Source organism: Lutra lutra, chromosome 14 (genome assembly GCF_902655055.1).
Source record: "Lutra lutra chromosome 14, mLutLut1.2, whole genome shotgun sequence".
Taxonomy (NCBI): Eukaryota; Metazoa; Chordata; class Mammalia; order Carnivora; family Mustelidae; genus Lutra; species Lutra lutra.
The window spans coordinates 26399971-26414163 of record NC_062291.1 but is presented as its reverse complement, the minus strand read 5'-3'; the positions used below and the strand labels follow the sequence as shown (position 1 = coordinate 26414163).

The window sequence follows — 14193 nt, the reverse complement described above, 5'->3', positions numbered from 1 at the left end:
ACTCAGGAAGCTCTGAAGCTTTAAATCTAGAAACTGTAGGGAGATAGGACAAACTTCATTAAGGCAATCAAATATAAATTTAGAGGGCTATTGAAAATCAGGTTTAATAGAGCTACTATGTGACTGATTCACTCCCCAAAAACCAAAACTCGTAGAAAATTTAGCTCCCTTTTCCGAGTGAAAAACAAAATATGAAAATCTGGTAATGTTGTTTTTTCCACATTCTAAAGCTAATCGGAGAAGCCTGCTGCCTCATAAAAACATTTCATAAAGGTACTGAGGTAATATTACTCCTACAGAGATCATGAATAATGAATCCACGGGATCCTGGCTGTACCTACGTCATTGTTTACTTTGTGATTTTTTTTTTTTGAAAGGGAGGGTGGTGAGGTGAGGAGGAAGGGAGAAAATCAGTTCAAATTGTAGTGAAACAAATACTTTTAGTGGAGTTGCGGTTTTTTTTTTTTAATGTACCTGTAGCACTTGTTGATAAGAGCACAGTGAAATTAACCGATAATTTGAATAAAGGCAACAGGCACCTGCAGCCTCTCAATCACTTAAGCAAACATATCCGACAAGATAGGGCCAAATTCTGCGATCTGGGCGAACAAACGGGCGTCACCATTCCAGAGGAGCGTCTTTCTAGGTAAGCTGTAGATCTTGGGGCAACTGGGCTCTCTCCCAGGGATCTGAGCTAGGAGCGGTCTCAGGTTTTTAGACAAATCTCTCCTCCTACCACACGTGACCGAATGGCATTCTGCCGCCTAGAGAGACACCGCACCACACCAACCGCGGGATACAAAGGCTCGACGCCGCAGCCGCCGCCGCATCCTTGGGAGGATCGCCGGGCCTCCCGCGCTCAGCGTCTGCGGAGCCTGCGCAGGGCGCCGCCGCGAGGCGCGCCGCTCCCAGACCCACAGGGCGGTGCCGCGCAGCGCGGGGAGCGCGCGCCTTCTGCCTAGCGCGCCCGCCCGCCCAGCACCTCGGGAGCAGGGCCGCCGCGCCGCACGCAGCCCGGCCGCGCCGCAGCCGCTGCCGCAGCCGCCGCCACCGGGCCTTCGTCCGCCGCAGGGAGCCCCGCACCGACGTGGACCAGGGTGAGGAGGCCGAGGGCCCCCAGCCCCCGGGCAGGCCCGAGGCCGAGCCAACCCACCCCTCCCCCGGCCTGGGCCTTCCCCTCTGCTAGCCCCTGCCCCTCCCTACGCCTTCCCCGGGACTGGTGCGGGCGGCGGGGCGCCGTGAGCTGCACTTACACCACGGCTCTGGAGATCATCCAGGACACCATCTTCCCGGGGGCTTGGACAGCAGCTCGGGGACGGGTGGGCGCCGAGCGTGGCGGACCAGGCCGCCAACGGCAGGCCGCGCGCTCGCCGGCTCCTCGCGCTCCCCGGGGCCGCGCTGGCGCCCTCGGGAGCCGGGCCGGGTGTATGCGCGCAGCGGCTGGAGCTGCTCGGCGGTCGGTCCCCCGCCCGTCCCCGCCCGTCCCCGCCCGCGGCCGAGCCGCCGCCGAACCCAGCCGGCCCCGCCCCTGCACTCCGCTGATAGGCGGCGGCGGCCGCTGCGGCGCGTCGGCCGAGGCCGGGTCTGGGCGGCCGTGCTCCGGGGGCTGGGCGGGCGGGACCCCGGCCGACGCCGGAAAGTCTCGCGGCCCGGGCCTCTGCGTTCGAACCTCCACCTTTCTTCTCTTTACATCTCTGGGACACCCAGCTGGCGTGGAGGGGAAGAGAGGGTGGCGGGAGGCTGAGACAGGGAACTTGCGGGTAGGGATTGTGATGAGGTGTGTGAAAAAATAGCAGGAACTCTATGTCCGATAAACTCCTGAATCAGGCCCTAGAATCTGGGGAGGCTAGATTTTGAGATGTGTGTAGCCATATCCCGTGTCGCCTCCGTTCACTGAGGCCCAGCGTCCTGGGCATCATCAAAGTAGGGCATTTTAAGGGAAACGTCGGGAGGATCCTTGCACAGGCCTCGGTGTATACCAGGAGTCTCGTGGTGCGTGATGCAGTGCAGGGAGGGGCAGAGCAGGATGGCATTGGATTTCATGTTTGCAGCAGTGGGTGTATCGCTATCACTGCTTTGGGCCTCTCAGAGCATCTTTCCAGTCGCAACATCTGCAAAGCCTGTTTTACAGACACACATCTGAGACTGCCAGATATTCAAAGTCAAAACTGGGCCTAGAATTCCTCACCTGCTCTGCTATACATTTGTCTTTATGCGGGGAGGTTGGGTTACTGCCTGCTCCTTGCAGTTCTTGCTGATAGCATGATTTCAGGAGATAGGGTTTAAAAACAGTTTTTTGGTGGCAGTACCAAATTGAGAAACTGATCTTCAAGTTTAGTCTTGTCTTTTTTTTTTTTTTTTTTCCTTCTTCCCAGTTCACAGGAGAGTAAAAGGTAATTCTAATACTCAGGTGGTACAAAGAATAGAGGATGAAATGTCGGCTTCAAGCCTTTAATTAAAGTCCTAGAAATCAGCTTATTTTGTGACCATGTAATTTATTCTTTTTGTTCCTCAGTTTCTTCATAGTAAAAAGAGACTAATGATACTGTAGCTTACCTCTTGCCTTCCAGAGTGACATGAGGCACTGCTAATAACATGTTTAGGAAGTTCTCCAACTTGCTTGGAAGAAGATGGATGGCATGTATAAGATTATTCTGAGTTCTTTTACGTTCCCAGGTTCAATAAATTTAGTAATACTACTTTTACTTAAGGATTGAGCCCAGAAGTTGGTTTCTACTTTAGGGTTGGGTTCTTTTTGTTATTTACTCATGTTAAGAATATGTATTTTAGTTTCAGGAATCTTGTTAATGAATATTTGTATTTGGAATCTTATTTTTGGCTATTATTCAGCATTCTTTGGGGATCAGGTGTGTCACATTAGTACCAGTTTTCTGTAAAACTCTTGCCCAATAAAACTAAGACTCGTCTGAATAGCACTTAAATCCATCCATGAACAGGTCCTGAAATGTTTTTACAACCCGAGTTTTTACTGCTTTCCCAACGCTTTTGGACCCCTGCTTTTTCCCTAGCTTTCTTCTCTGAACCAAGTTGTATTTATATGCCCAGCACTTTTCCCCAGACTTTATTTTTTTCTTTAATGATTTACTCTCCCTTCTCTACCTATCACAATCTTTGTTTTTCAGAGTGCTATGCCATGGGATGTCCTTGATTTTCCCCAGTGAAAATTATTCATAATTTTTCCTTGGCCCCCATAATTTATTAGTTGAATTTCTATTTAATGCCAATTTCATTCCGCTTTATATTATGGCTATGTTTTCCTGGTGTCTGATCTACTGGATGGTAAAATGTTTGAGGACAGACATGGTATGTTCGATATCTTTTGTGTTTTCCAAGGATGTAGAATAGGATAATTGCCCAAGGGAAGTTTGAATAAGTTTGAAAAGTTTGTTAGTATTGGAGCTTTGTTTGTTAAGTTTGTTTGTATTGGAGCTTTATGGAATTGCAGCCATGTACTGTGGAAGATCTTAAAGATGTCTTTCTTGTGTTCTTAATTTGGGGGTCATTCATTCTGAATATTATTTCACTGCCTTCACTGTAATATATGCCTTCAGGGGTTGCTGAGATATGTAGGACTGTTGGCTGCTCTCAAATGTCCCTAGGCTGCTGTGTGTTAAATTTCATTTTGTACACTTATTTTATCTTTAGACTCTTCCATATTCATATCACTTTTTGCTGTTCTTAATCTGGAACAGCCTCCTTCTTTATACATCTCAATATGCCATGTGCTGGAAACCACCTGCCCTGTGCTAAGCACATGTTGTGGAATCAACCTTTACAACCCAAAAGGTGTAGGTAGTGTTTATCCCCATTTGATATACTAGAAACTGAGGTTTAGGGAGCTCACTGCCAATGACCATATAGTTCATAGGTGAAACAACCAAAACTAGTCCATGCTTCCTGCGTTTTCTTGACATTATACTGTGATAGTCAAATTGTGACTAAGGAAGTAGGTCCAGATGGGGAGTGCCCTCTTGGAGGAAGTTGGGAGGCAAGTTTTTTGTTTGGTGGTTGGGGCTAACCACTAGCATTTAATGGGTGGGGACTAGAGATGTTATACTTTTTGCAGTGCGTGGGCTACTGTGAGCAAATGTTCCCAGGTCATATATGATTAGGAATATCCTGCCTGACATTTGTGTATTCATAATTATTGGAATCTAGAAACTCCATTTTACATATAAACTAATGGTTTTAACTGAGACTGAACTTTCCAGTCTCTATTTCCACATGCAAATGTTGTGTGAAAGGAAGATTTGTTTTGTTCACAACTTGAACAAGAGTTATTTACGGTTTTGGAAAATTGCATCACAAACCACTTTGCTGTCATTTTCATGTACTAATTACTTTTATATGTCTTCTAGTTCAGTTTTGTTTCAGGATTAACGTTGAAATACTTATTATCTTATAAGTTATTTTCTTTTCATTTTCCTTTTACATTTATATTTAGGGTATATGGTTTAGTTTGAAATTGTTTGTAAGGAAGATTCTTATTAATTTCATTTCAGGGTGATAATGCAGAAGTTGGAAAATATTTTATGGAGGGGAAACACTGAGTCTGATAAGGTTCAGAATTCTTGGGCTAATAAGAGTAAATTCATCTGGTAAGGGGTCTCTTATGGAAAGTGCCCAGATTTTAGTAGTAGGTGTTTCTAATCTCTATGTACTTTGCTGAATCTTGGATGGTAGAGATCCTCTAGAGATCCTCTAGTAGGTGGCCATCAAAAAGTGTTTTGTGATGTGAGGCAAGGCTCTAGAGACTTGGAAGAAAAAGAAATATATTACCTGTGGCCTAGAAGCTTTTTTTTTTTTTTTTGAGGGTTTTATATATTTGATAGAGAGAGACAGAGCAAGAGAGGGCACACAAGCAGGGGGAGTGGGAGAGGACGAAGGAGGCTCCCCGTTGAGTAGAGAGCCTGATGCGGGGCTCAATCCCAGGATCCTGGGATCATGACCTGAGTCAAAGACAGATGCTTAACGACTGAGCCACCCAGGCACCCCCATAGAAGCTTTTAAAGTTTTGTCTCATTTGACATATTTGAGATCATTTCTTGTATAGAAAATAGAAAATTATTTCTTTAAATACTAAATGGGGTGCCTGGGTGGCTCAGTGGGTTAAGCCACTGCCTTCAGCTCAGGTCATGATCTCAGGGTCCTGGGATCGAGTTCTGCATCAGGCTCTCTGCTCAGCAGGGAGCCTGCTTCCCTCCCTCTTCTCTCTTTGCCTGCCTCTCTGCCTACTTGTGGTGTCTCTCTCTCTCTCTCTCTCTCTGTCAAATAAATAAATAAATAAATACTAAATGTTTTTTTTTTCTTTTTAACATATATTACTAGTATTCATTTGTTGTGCTGTGGAGTGCTTCCTTCACTGTATTATGCAAAGATACTTTTCTGTGGGTATTGAATTTAACATGGAGGGAAGTAGCATATTTAGGGCAGAGGACCTTCTATCTGGAGACCTATTTCTGCCCTCAATAATGTGATGTTTGGCAAGTCCTTTTAAATGAGGTTGATAATGTTATCAAATGCAATGGGTTTTAAAACTTAAGGCTAATTAATTAGACTCTGTTAGAAGAATTGCTTTTTCTCCTATATCTTCTCTTAGTGTTCCTAGGAGATATGTAGAATGTGCATCTTCTACGTGTTAAAGGAGTTCATTTATTAGGAACAAAAAAAAAGAGTAGGAAAGTACCTAGGAGACTGGTAGTGAGAGCAGAATTACATGGTGCAGCGATAGTATCTAATTTGTGTAATTATTAATGAGTATGCCAATGGTACTAAATACTAGGTCATCTTCCCCTTCCTACTGGAGGAATATTTTCTTTCTTTTTTTTTTTTTTGGAGGAATATTTTCAAGTGCTTGAAAATATTTTTTATTTGGAGGAAGACTAAAATTACTAAATGGGTCTGCCTTAACAGTTGCTTAGAAAATAGTTTGAGGGAGAGGATCCTAAAGAGAATGACTTAAAAGGTGAACCTGTTCTTTTTACATCTCCTGTTAGATGAGTATTTCTTTTATTTTAGCCAGTTTGCTTTACAGTATTATGGTGACAACAGAGGTCAAATTTGCCATCCGACATTGAAATAAAATTATGAGGAAAAGTAATATTCAAAATACAATAATCACATTGCAGGAGAATGGAAAGATTAGATTCTGAAGAAGATGATAGCAAAATATGTCTGTGATGGCTGGATCTAGGGAACACACATTGTAAGGAATTGACAGTATCTGAAGGTCTTATGCATTTGAAGTAGTAGCTTTACTTACCATCATTAAGGATTTAAACAGAACTTTTTTCCCCCTTCAAGTCGTGTGTTTGATTCTGTTAAATGGCAGAAAAACACGTAGCACAAGCCGTATTTGTGGCACTTTCACTATTCATTTAAAATAGAATAGATTAAATCATAGTTCCTAGTTTTTTTTTTTTTTAAGTTTTCATTTATTTATTTATTTGACAGAGATACAGTGAGACAGGGAACACAAGCAGGGGGAGTGGGAGAGGGAGAAGCAGGCTTCCCTCCAAGCAGGGAGCCCAAGGCGGGGCTCTATCCCAGGACCCCGGGATCATGACCTGATAATGACTTGAGCCACCCAGGCATCCCTCATAGTTCCCAATTTTAAAATTAGGGTAGATCCATGATTTCAAGTATTGTTCAGGTGCATATAGGGGTTGTGGTATAATTTGCAGAAAGCTGAAATATTTGATAATTCCACCATGTATATTAACCAGACCTTAAAATTTTTTTTAATTGATGTTTTTGAGTGGTAATTCAAAGCACATGGAATAAAATTCACAAGGGTAAACAATGAAGTTAGTCTTTTACAGTCCGTCTCCAGCTATCCAGTTCCCTTTACAGGCTGTCTGTATTGCCAGTGTTTTGTTTTTGTTTTTGTTTTCTGCCAGAGCAAAGTCTAGAAACACACAGTTATTATATGTAGGCATTTAGTCTAAGATAAAGGTGGAATTTTACATCAATTGAAACATGATGGATTTAGTGATTTTGTGACAACCAGTCATTTAATAAAACCTGAAGAGAAAATAATTCCTGATGGATAAGAAATGTAAACGTAAAAACTGAAAGTTCCATAAAAATGCAAAAAGAATATATATGTGAAGGTAATATGATCTTGATAGTGGAAAGGACTCTCAAAGCATGTCATAAAATCGGAAACCAAAAAGGCAAGTTTCATAGACTTAATAACATCACAATTTAAAACTTTTGTGCTTCCAAAGATGATAAAAATGGGATTTCAAGATAAATTATAAACTGGAGAAAAATATTTGTAAAATGAGACAAAGGGTTAGTAATCTTACTATATAGTACAACACAGCAAATAAAAAAACATTAATTGAAAATATAATCTCAAAACTTGGAATCTCTGGTTTCCATTCTAGTATGTAAAGAAGGAGCTTAGGAGTTGCCACTCTATCCTAACAACAAGTAAAAAGCTGAACTAAAAAAATCAACTCTTTAGATTCTTCAGGGAATTGAAGTCATAGGGTAAACTGCTGCCCTGAAAATTGGAGTGAAAGGAAGATACAGGGAATTACAGCTTCCTAAAGCAGAAACCTCTGCAGCAACCAGTGCCAGGGTAGGAAAGCCCAAACTATAATGATGAATCTGATGCTAGTGTGAACAACTCTGACAGTTAGAAACTGTAAGGGAACCTAGTCATGGGGGGACACCCACACTCTGGTGAGTTTTACCTCCAGGAGCTCTACCAGGTCCTCACAATTAGTATTGGAGAAAAATACCCTGTGTCTCTAGCGGAAGGAGGGGAAAAGGAACCATTTCAAAACAAACCAGAGTATTCTGCTTTTCTTAACAAGACAGGCTCTCAGGAGAAACTATTTTAATAGAGCCTAACCTAAGTAGGGGAAGGCAAATACCCAACATCAGCCAGCTCTAGTCTCCCACCTGGGGTAAAGGAAAAACCCATTTGAGCCCATCTAGCCATACGTGTAGGGAAAGGGAAATATGTAACTCCAGCTATCCTCTCCCATCTCTGGGGAACGGAAAGGTAGGGACAGAGAAGCATTGATGAAGTTCACAGTCCAGCGGTACCAGCTCACTGAGAAACTGACACCTGATCATAGGACTGGAAAATGCTTCCCCCAAACACCACCATACCACCACATTACTAAAGACCTATTTACCACAGCTCTATAATCTAGTGTATCATGTCTTTCAACAAAAAATTACAAGGTGTACTCAAAGACAAAAAATACAGAGACTGAGCGATTATTAGAACTAGAGTCAGATATAGAAGGAATGTTGGAGTTACCAGACCAGGATTTTTTTTTTTTTAAAGGATGACTAATAAGGTAAGGACTTTTTTTAATGGAAAAAGTAGACAACATGCAAGAATAAATGGATAATGTAAGCAAAGAGGTGAAAATTCTAAGGAAGAATAAAAGAAATATAAGATTTAAAATATTTTAACAGAAACAAAGAATGTCCTTGATGGGCCCATTACTGGACTGGACATGGCTGAGGGAACAATCTCTGAACTTAAGGCTATGTCAATAGAAAATCTGAAGAGTAAAGAGGAAAACAAAAATTGGAAAAAGCATACCAGAACATCCAAAAACTGTGGGACAACTACAAAAGGTATAGCATACATGTAATGTGAATGCTAGGTAGAGAAAAAAGAAAGAGAAGCAATATTTGAGGCAGTTACGACTGAGAATTTCCTCAAATTAATGTCAGACACTAAATCACAGAACGAAGAAGCTTGGATAGAGAATACCAAGGGGGATAAATGTCAAAAGAAAATGCAAAAAACAAAACCCCAAACCCTACACCTAGGCATAATATATTTAAACCTCAGAAAATCAATGGTAAAGAGAATAATCTTAAAAGAAGCCAGAGGAAAAAATAACACCTTATCTATAGAAGAGCAAGGGTGAGGATCACATTCATTTGACTTTTTCAACTTTACAGAAACAACGTAAGTAAGAAGAGTTGAGTAAAATATTTGAAGTATTGGGGCGCCTAGGTGGCTCAATCGTTAAGCATCTGCCTTCGGCTCAGGTCATGGTCCCAGGTTCCTGGGTTTGAGCCCCAAATTAGGTTCCCTGCTCGGCTCCCACTCCCGCTGCTTGTGTTCCCTCTCTCACTGTCTCTCTCTGTCAAATAAATAAATAAAATCTTTAAAAAAAATTTTGAAGTATTGAGCAACCTCCGCCACCCACCTACCTAGAGTTCTGTATCTTGTGACATTATCTTCAAAAGCAAAGGAGAAATACTTTTTCAAACAGAAATCAAGGGAATCTGTTACTAGTAGATCTGCCTTGCATGAAATGTTAAAAGAAGTACTTAAGAGAGAAGGAAAATGGTGCATATGGGAAACTGATCTACATAAAGAAAGGAAGAGCTTTGGAGAAGACATAAGTGAAAACAAAGTTAAAACTTTTTTTTTAAATGCTTAATTGATCTGATAGCTTTCAGTTTGTTCAGACATGATAGCAGCAATATATTCAGTTGTGTGTGTGTATGCTTAATGTATGCTTCTGTTTAAGTGAAATGAATGAAACAATGGTATAAGGACTGGGAGGGAAGAATTGGATTTGGATTACTTGTAAATATGTATGGGCCTACCCAGGAGATATTTTGGGTTTGGTTCCAGACTGTTGTAACAAAGCAAGTATCACAATAAAGTGAGCCAAATGAATTTTTTCATTTCCTGGTGCATATAATAGTTGTGTTTACACCATACTATAGTCTGTTAAGTGTACAATAGCATTATGCCCAAGAAAATGTACATACCTTAATTAAAAAATACTTTATTGATTAAAAACTGTTACCATCTGAGCTCTCAGAGAGTTGTAATCACTGATCACCATTACAAATAAAATAACAATGAAAATGTTTGAAATGTTGGGAGAATTAGCAAAATGTGACATAGGACATGAAGTTAGCAAATACTGTTGGAAAAATGGTACCCGTAGAGTTGCTCAACAGGGTTGCAGTGAACCTTTAATTTGTAGAAAACGCAGTGTCTATGAAGCACAATAAAGCAAAGCACAGTATAACAGGGTTTGCCTGTATTGCAAACTCTAGAACAACCACTAACATTAAAAAAAAGTATAATTGATAAGAGAGAAAATGGAATCCTATAAAATACTCAAAATCACAAAAGGCAGAAAAAGTGTGAAGTCAAAAATGGGAACAAAAAACAAGGACAACAAGTAGAAAACAGAAATATGGTAGAAGTTAATCCATCTATAGCAATTTCCTCTAAATACATCACTCAAAAGTTGGATTTTTCAAGGTGAATCAAAAACAAGACCCCAGTATACATTGTCTACAAGAAACTCACTTTAAAAACACACATAGAGGGCACCTGGGTGCTCAGTCGATTAAGTGTCTGCTTTCGGCTCAGGTCATGATCCCAGGGTCCTGGGATGGAGCTCCATGTCAGGTTCCCTGCTCAGTGGGGAGTGGTCTTCTCCCTCTCTCTCTCTCTGTCTGCTGCTCCCCCTGCTTGTGCTGTCTCTCTCTTTCTGTTAAATAAAATAAATAAAATCTTAAAAAAAAATCTTAAAAAAAACACCACATATAGATTAAAAGTAAAGGGATAGAAGAAGATATACCGTGCTAACACTAATCAAAAGAAAGTGGGAATATATTAATTAATACATTAATTTCAGACAGAGGAGACTTGAGAGCAAAGATAGTTATTAGGAATAAAAAGGGGCATTACATGTGATAAAGTGGTCAGTGATCCAGGAAGGCATAATAATCCTTAGTGTATATTAACCTAAAACAGTGCCAAAATATGTGAGGCAAAAAGTGATAGAAGAGCAAGTATAAATAGACAAGTCCACTACTGTTGGAGACTTTAACACTCCTCTCTCAGAATTGGGGAGATCCAGCCGGGAGAAAATCAGTAAAGACCTAGTTGAACCCAACAAAACTATCAGTCAACTGAATATAATGGACATCTATGGAGTACTTTATGCAACAGCAGCAATTTAACATTCTTCTCAAGCTCATATGAACATTCCATCAAAGTAAACATCATTCTGGGTCATAAAACACACCTTAACAAATTTAAAAGAACAGATATCATACAGTATTGGTTCTCAGACCAGAATGAATTTAGACTAGAAATTAGTAACATAAAGAGAGTTGTAAAGTTCCCATATATTTGGAGATTAAAGAGCATATGTCTAAAAAATACATGGGTCAAGAAAGAAATCTCAGGAGATACTGAAAAGTGTTTTGAATTAAATGAGAATGAAAATAGAACAACAAAAGTAGTGCATAGGAGGAAATTTATAGCATTGAATACATATATTAGAATAGAAGAATGTTCTAAAGTCTACCATTTAAGCTTTCATCTGGGGAACTAGAAAAGGACAAATTAAATTTGAAGTAAGCAGAAGAAAAAAAACAGTAAGAATTAGAGCAGAAATCAGTTAAATTGAAAGTATGAAATTAGAGAAAATCAATAAACCCAAAAGCTGGTTCTTCGAAAAGATCAATAAAATCAGTAAGTCTTTAGCCAGGCTAACTTAATGAAAAAGGAGGATACAAATTATTGATCAGCTGTGAGAGAGAGGACATCACTACAGATCCTTTAAAAGGATACAGACTTTAAAAGGATAATCAAGAAATTCTATGGACAAATTCATGCCCACAAATTTGATAACCTAGATGAAGTGGATCCATTCCTTGAGAGTTACACTCTGCCAAATTTCACACAAGAAGAAATAGATAATCTGAATAGCTCTGTATCTATTTTTTTTTAAAGATTTTATTTATTTATTTGACAGAGATCACAACTAGGCAGAGAGGCAGGCAGAGAGAGAAGGGGAGAGAGCAGGCTCCCTGCTGAGCAGAGAGCCCTATGCGGGGCTCCATCTCAGGTCCCGGGGATCATGACCTGAACCGAAGGCAGAGGCTTTAACGCACTGAGCCACCCAGGCACCCCCCTGTATCTATTTTAAAAATTGAATCCATTAATAACCTTTCAAAACAAAGCACCAGGCCCAGATGGGTTCATTATTGAATTCTACCAAGCATTTAAGGAGGAGATTATACCACATCTTTATAGTCTCTCCCAAAAGATGGAAGGAGAGAGGATAACTTCTATTCTGTGAAGTCAGCATTTACCCTAATACCAAAACCAAAGACATTACAAAAAAACTACAGATCAATTATCTCATGAACATAGGTGAAAACAACCCTCAAAATATTAGCCAAATGAATCCAACAATGTGTGGAAAGAATTATACATGTACAGCTAAGTGGAATTTATGCCACGTATGCAAAGCTGGTCCAGTAATTGAAAATTACTTAATATAATCCGTTATATCAACAGGCTAAAGAAAAAGAAATCAGATGATTATAACAAAATTTAACACCCATTTGTGATTAAAAAAAACTCCATAAGGTAGGTTTGGAGGGGGAACTTCCTCAACTTGATAAAGAACATTTATTAAAAAACCTACAGCTAATATTATACTTAATGGAAAGAAATTAGAAGCTCTTCAGTAAGGTCAGGAATGAGGCAAGGATGTCCCTTCCACCATTGCTTTTCAACCTCATATTGGAAGTCAAAGCTAATGCACTTAAGGCAAGCAAAGGGGGAAAAAATGAAACTGATTGGGAGGAAGGGAGGGGGAAATGAAACTGTTTTTTTAGTGGTTTTATTTCTACATGGTCATCTATGTAGAATATCTGAACGAACTGACAAAAAATTCCTAGATTAGAAATGATTATAGTAAGGTTGTAGGATACAAAGTTAAGATACAAAAGGTCATTGCTCTCTCTCTCTCTCTTTTTCTCTCTCTCTCTCTCTATATATATATACCATCAGTGAAAAAGTAGAATTTGAAATTGAAAGCTCAGTGCCGTTTACTTTAATGCCCCCTCCCCCCCATGAACTACTGAGGTATAAATCTAACAAATTACTTATGAGATCTGTAAGAGGAAAGCTAAACTCTGAAGTCAAAGAATTAAATGAGGGATATTCATGGTTAGGAAGACTCAATATTGTCAAGCTGTCAGTTCTTCTCAGCTTGATCTATAGATTTAATACAGCCCCAATCAAAATCCCAGCAGGGAATTTTGTGGATATTGACAGACTGATTCCAAAGTTTATATGCCAAGTCAAAAGACCCACAAATAGGCAACTAATTTTTAAAGGAGAAGGACCTTCAGAGAACTGACACTACTTGACTTCAGGATTTACTATAAAGCACATTAAATCAACGCACTGTAGTTTTGGCAAAAGCATACATAAGTAGATCAGTGGAATAGAAGGGAGAGCCCAGATATAGATCCATGTAATTATAGTCAACTGATCTTTAACACAAATGAGCAAAGACAGTGGATTCAAGCAGATAGTCTTGTCAACAAATAGTGGTGGTACAACTTGACATCCACATGCAAAGAAATGAATCTAGACATAGACCTTATGCCCTTTACAAAAATTAAGTAAAAATGTATTATAGGCCTAACTGTAAATTGCAAACCTCAGAAACTCGTAGAAGATAACATAGGAGACAACTTAGGTGACCTTGTGTATGGCGATGGTTTTCTTATATACAAAACCAAAGGCGTTATCCGTGAAAGAAATAATAAGTGGGAATTCATTAAAATAATAAAAAATAAAACTTCTCTGTGAAAGACATTGTCAAGGGAATGAGGAGATACATCACAGACTGGGAGAAAATATTTGCAAAAGACACATTTGATAAAGGAGTGTTCTTCAAAATATACAAAGAACCCTTAAAACTCAAAAATAAAACAAGACCTGATTGAAAAATGGGCAAGATTAGTGAACAGACATAGAACCAAGTAAGATAAACAGATGGCAAGTAAGTGTATGAAAGGATGTTCAACATCACATGTCAAGTCATTAAGGGAATTCTAAATTAAAACAAGATGTTACTACACACTTATTAGAATGGCCAAAATCCAAAACATTAATAGGAAATTCTGGCAAAGATGTGGAACAACAGGAGCTTTCATTCATGCTGGTGGGAATGCAGAATGGTACAGCCACTTTGGAAGAAAGTTTGGCAGTTTCCTACAAAACTAAACATACTCTTACCATCCGATCCAGCAGATCCAGCAATCAGTCTCCTTGTTATTTACCCAAAGGAGTTGAAAACTTACATCCACACAAAACCCTGCACATGGATGTTTAGATCAGCTTTATTC

The 14193-nt window shown here is 39.9% G+C and overlaps 2 protein-coding genes across 2 annotated transcripts in view; one reads left to right on the top strand and one right to left on the bottom strand.

The window, feature by feature from the left end:
* The window catches only part of REEP3 (receptor accessory protein 3), a 99894-nt gene extending 98307 nt beyond the window's left edge, over positions 1-1587 (bottom strand). Inside the window, 1 exon segment of the mRNA XM_053447791.1 lies at positions 1254-1587. Within this exon segment, the coding sequence (XP_053303766.1) occupies positions 1254-1285 (32 nt within the window). The 5' untranslated portion in view covers positions 1286-1587.
* JMJD1C (jumonji domain containing 1C) overlaps positions 978-14193 on the top strand; it is a 337814-nt gene continuing 324598 nt past the window's right edge. The window contains exon 1 of the mRNA XM_047701577.1: positions 978-1097. The gene's annotated coding sequence lies outside the window, so the exon portion shown is untranslated. The remainder of the gene's footprint in view (positions 1098-14193) is intronic.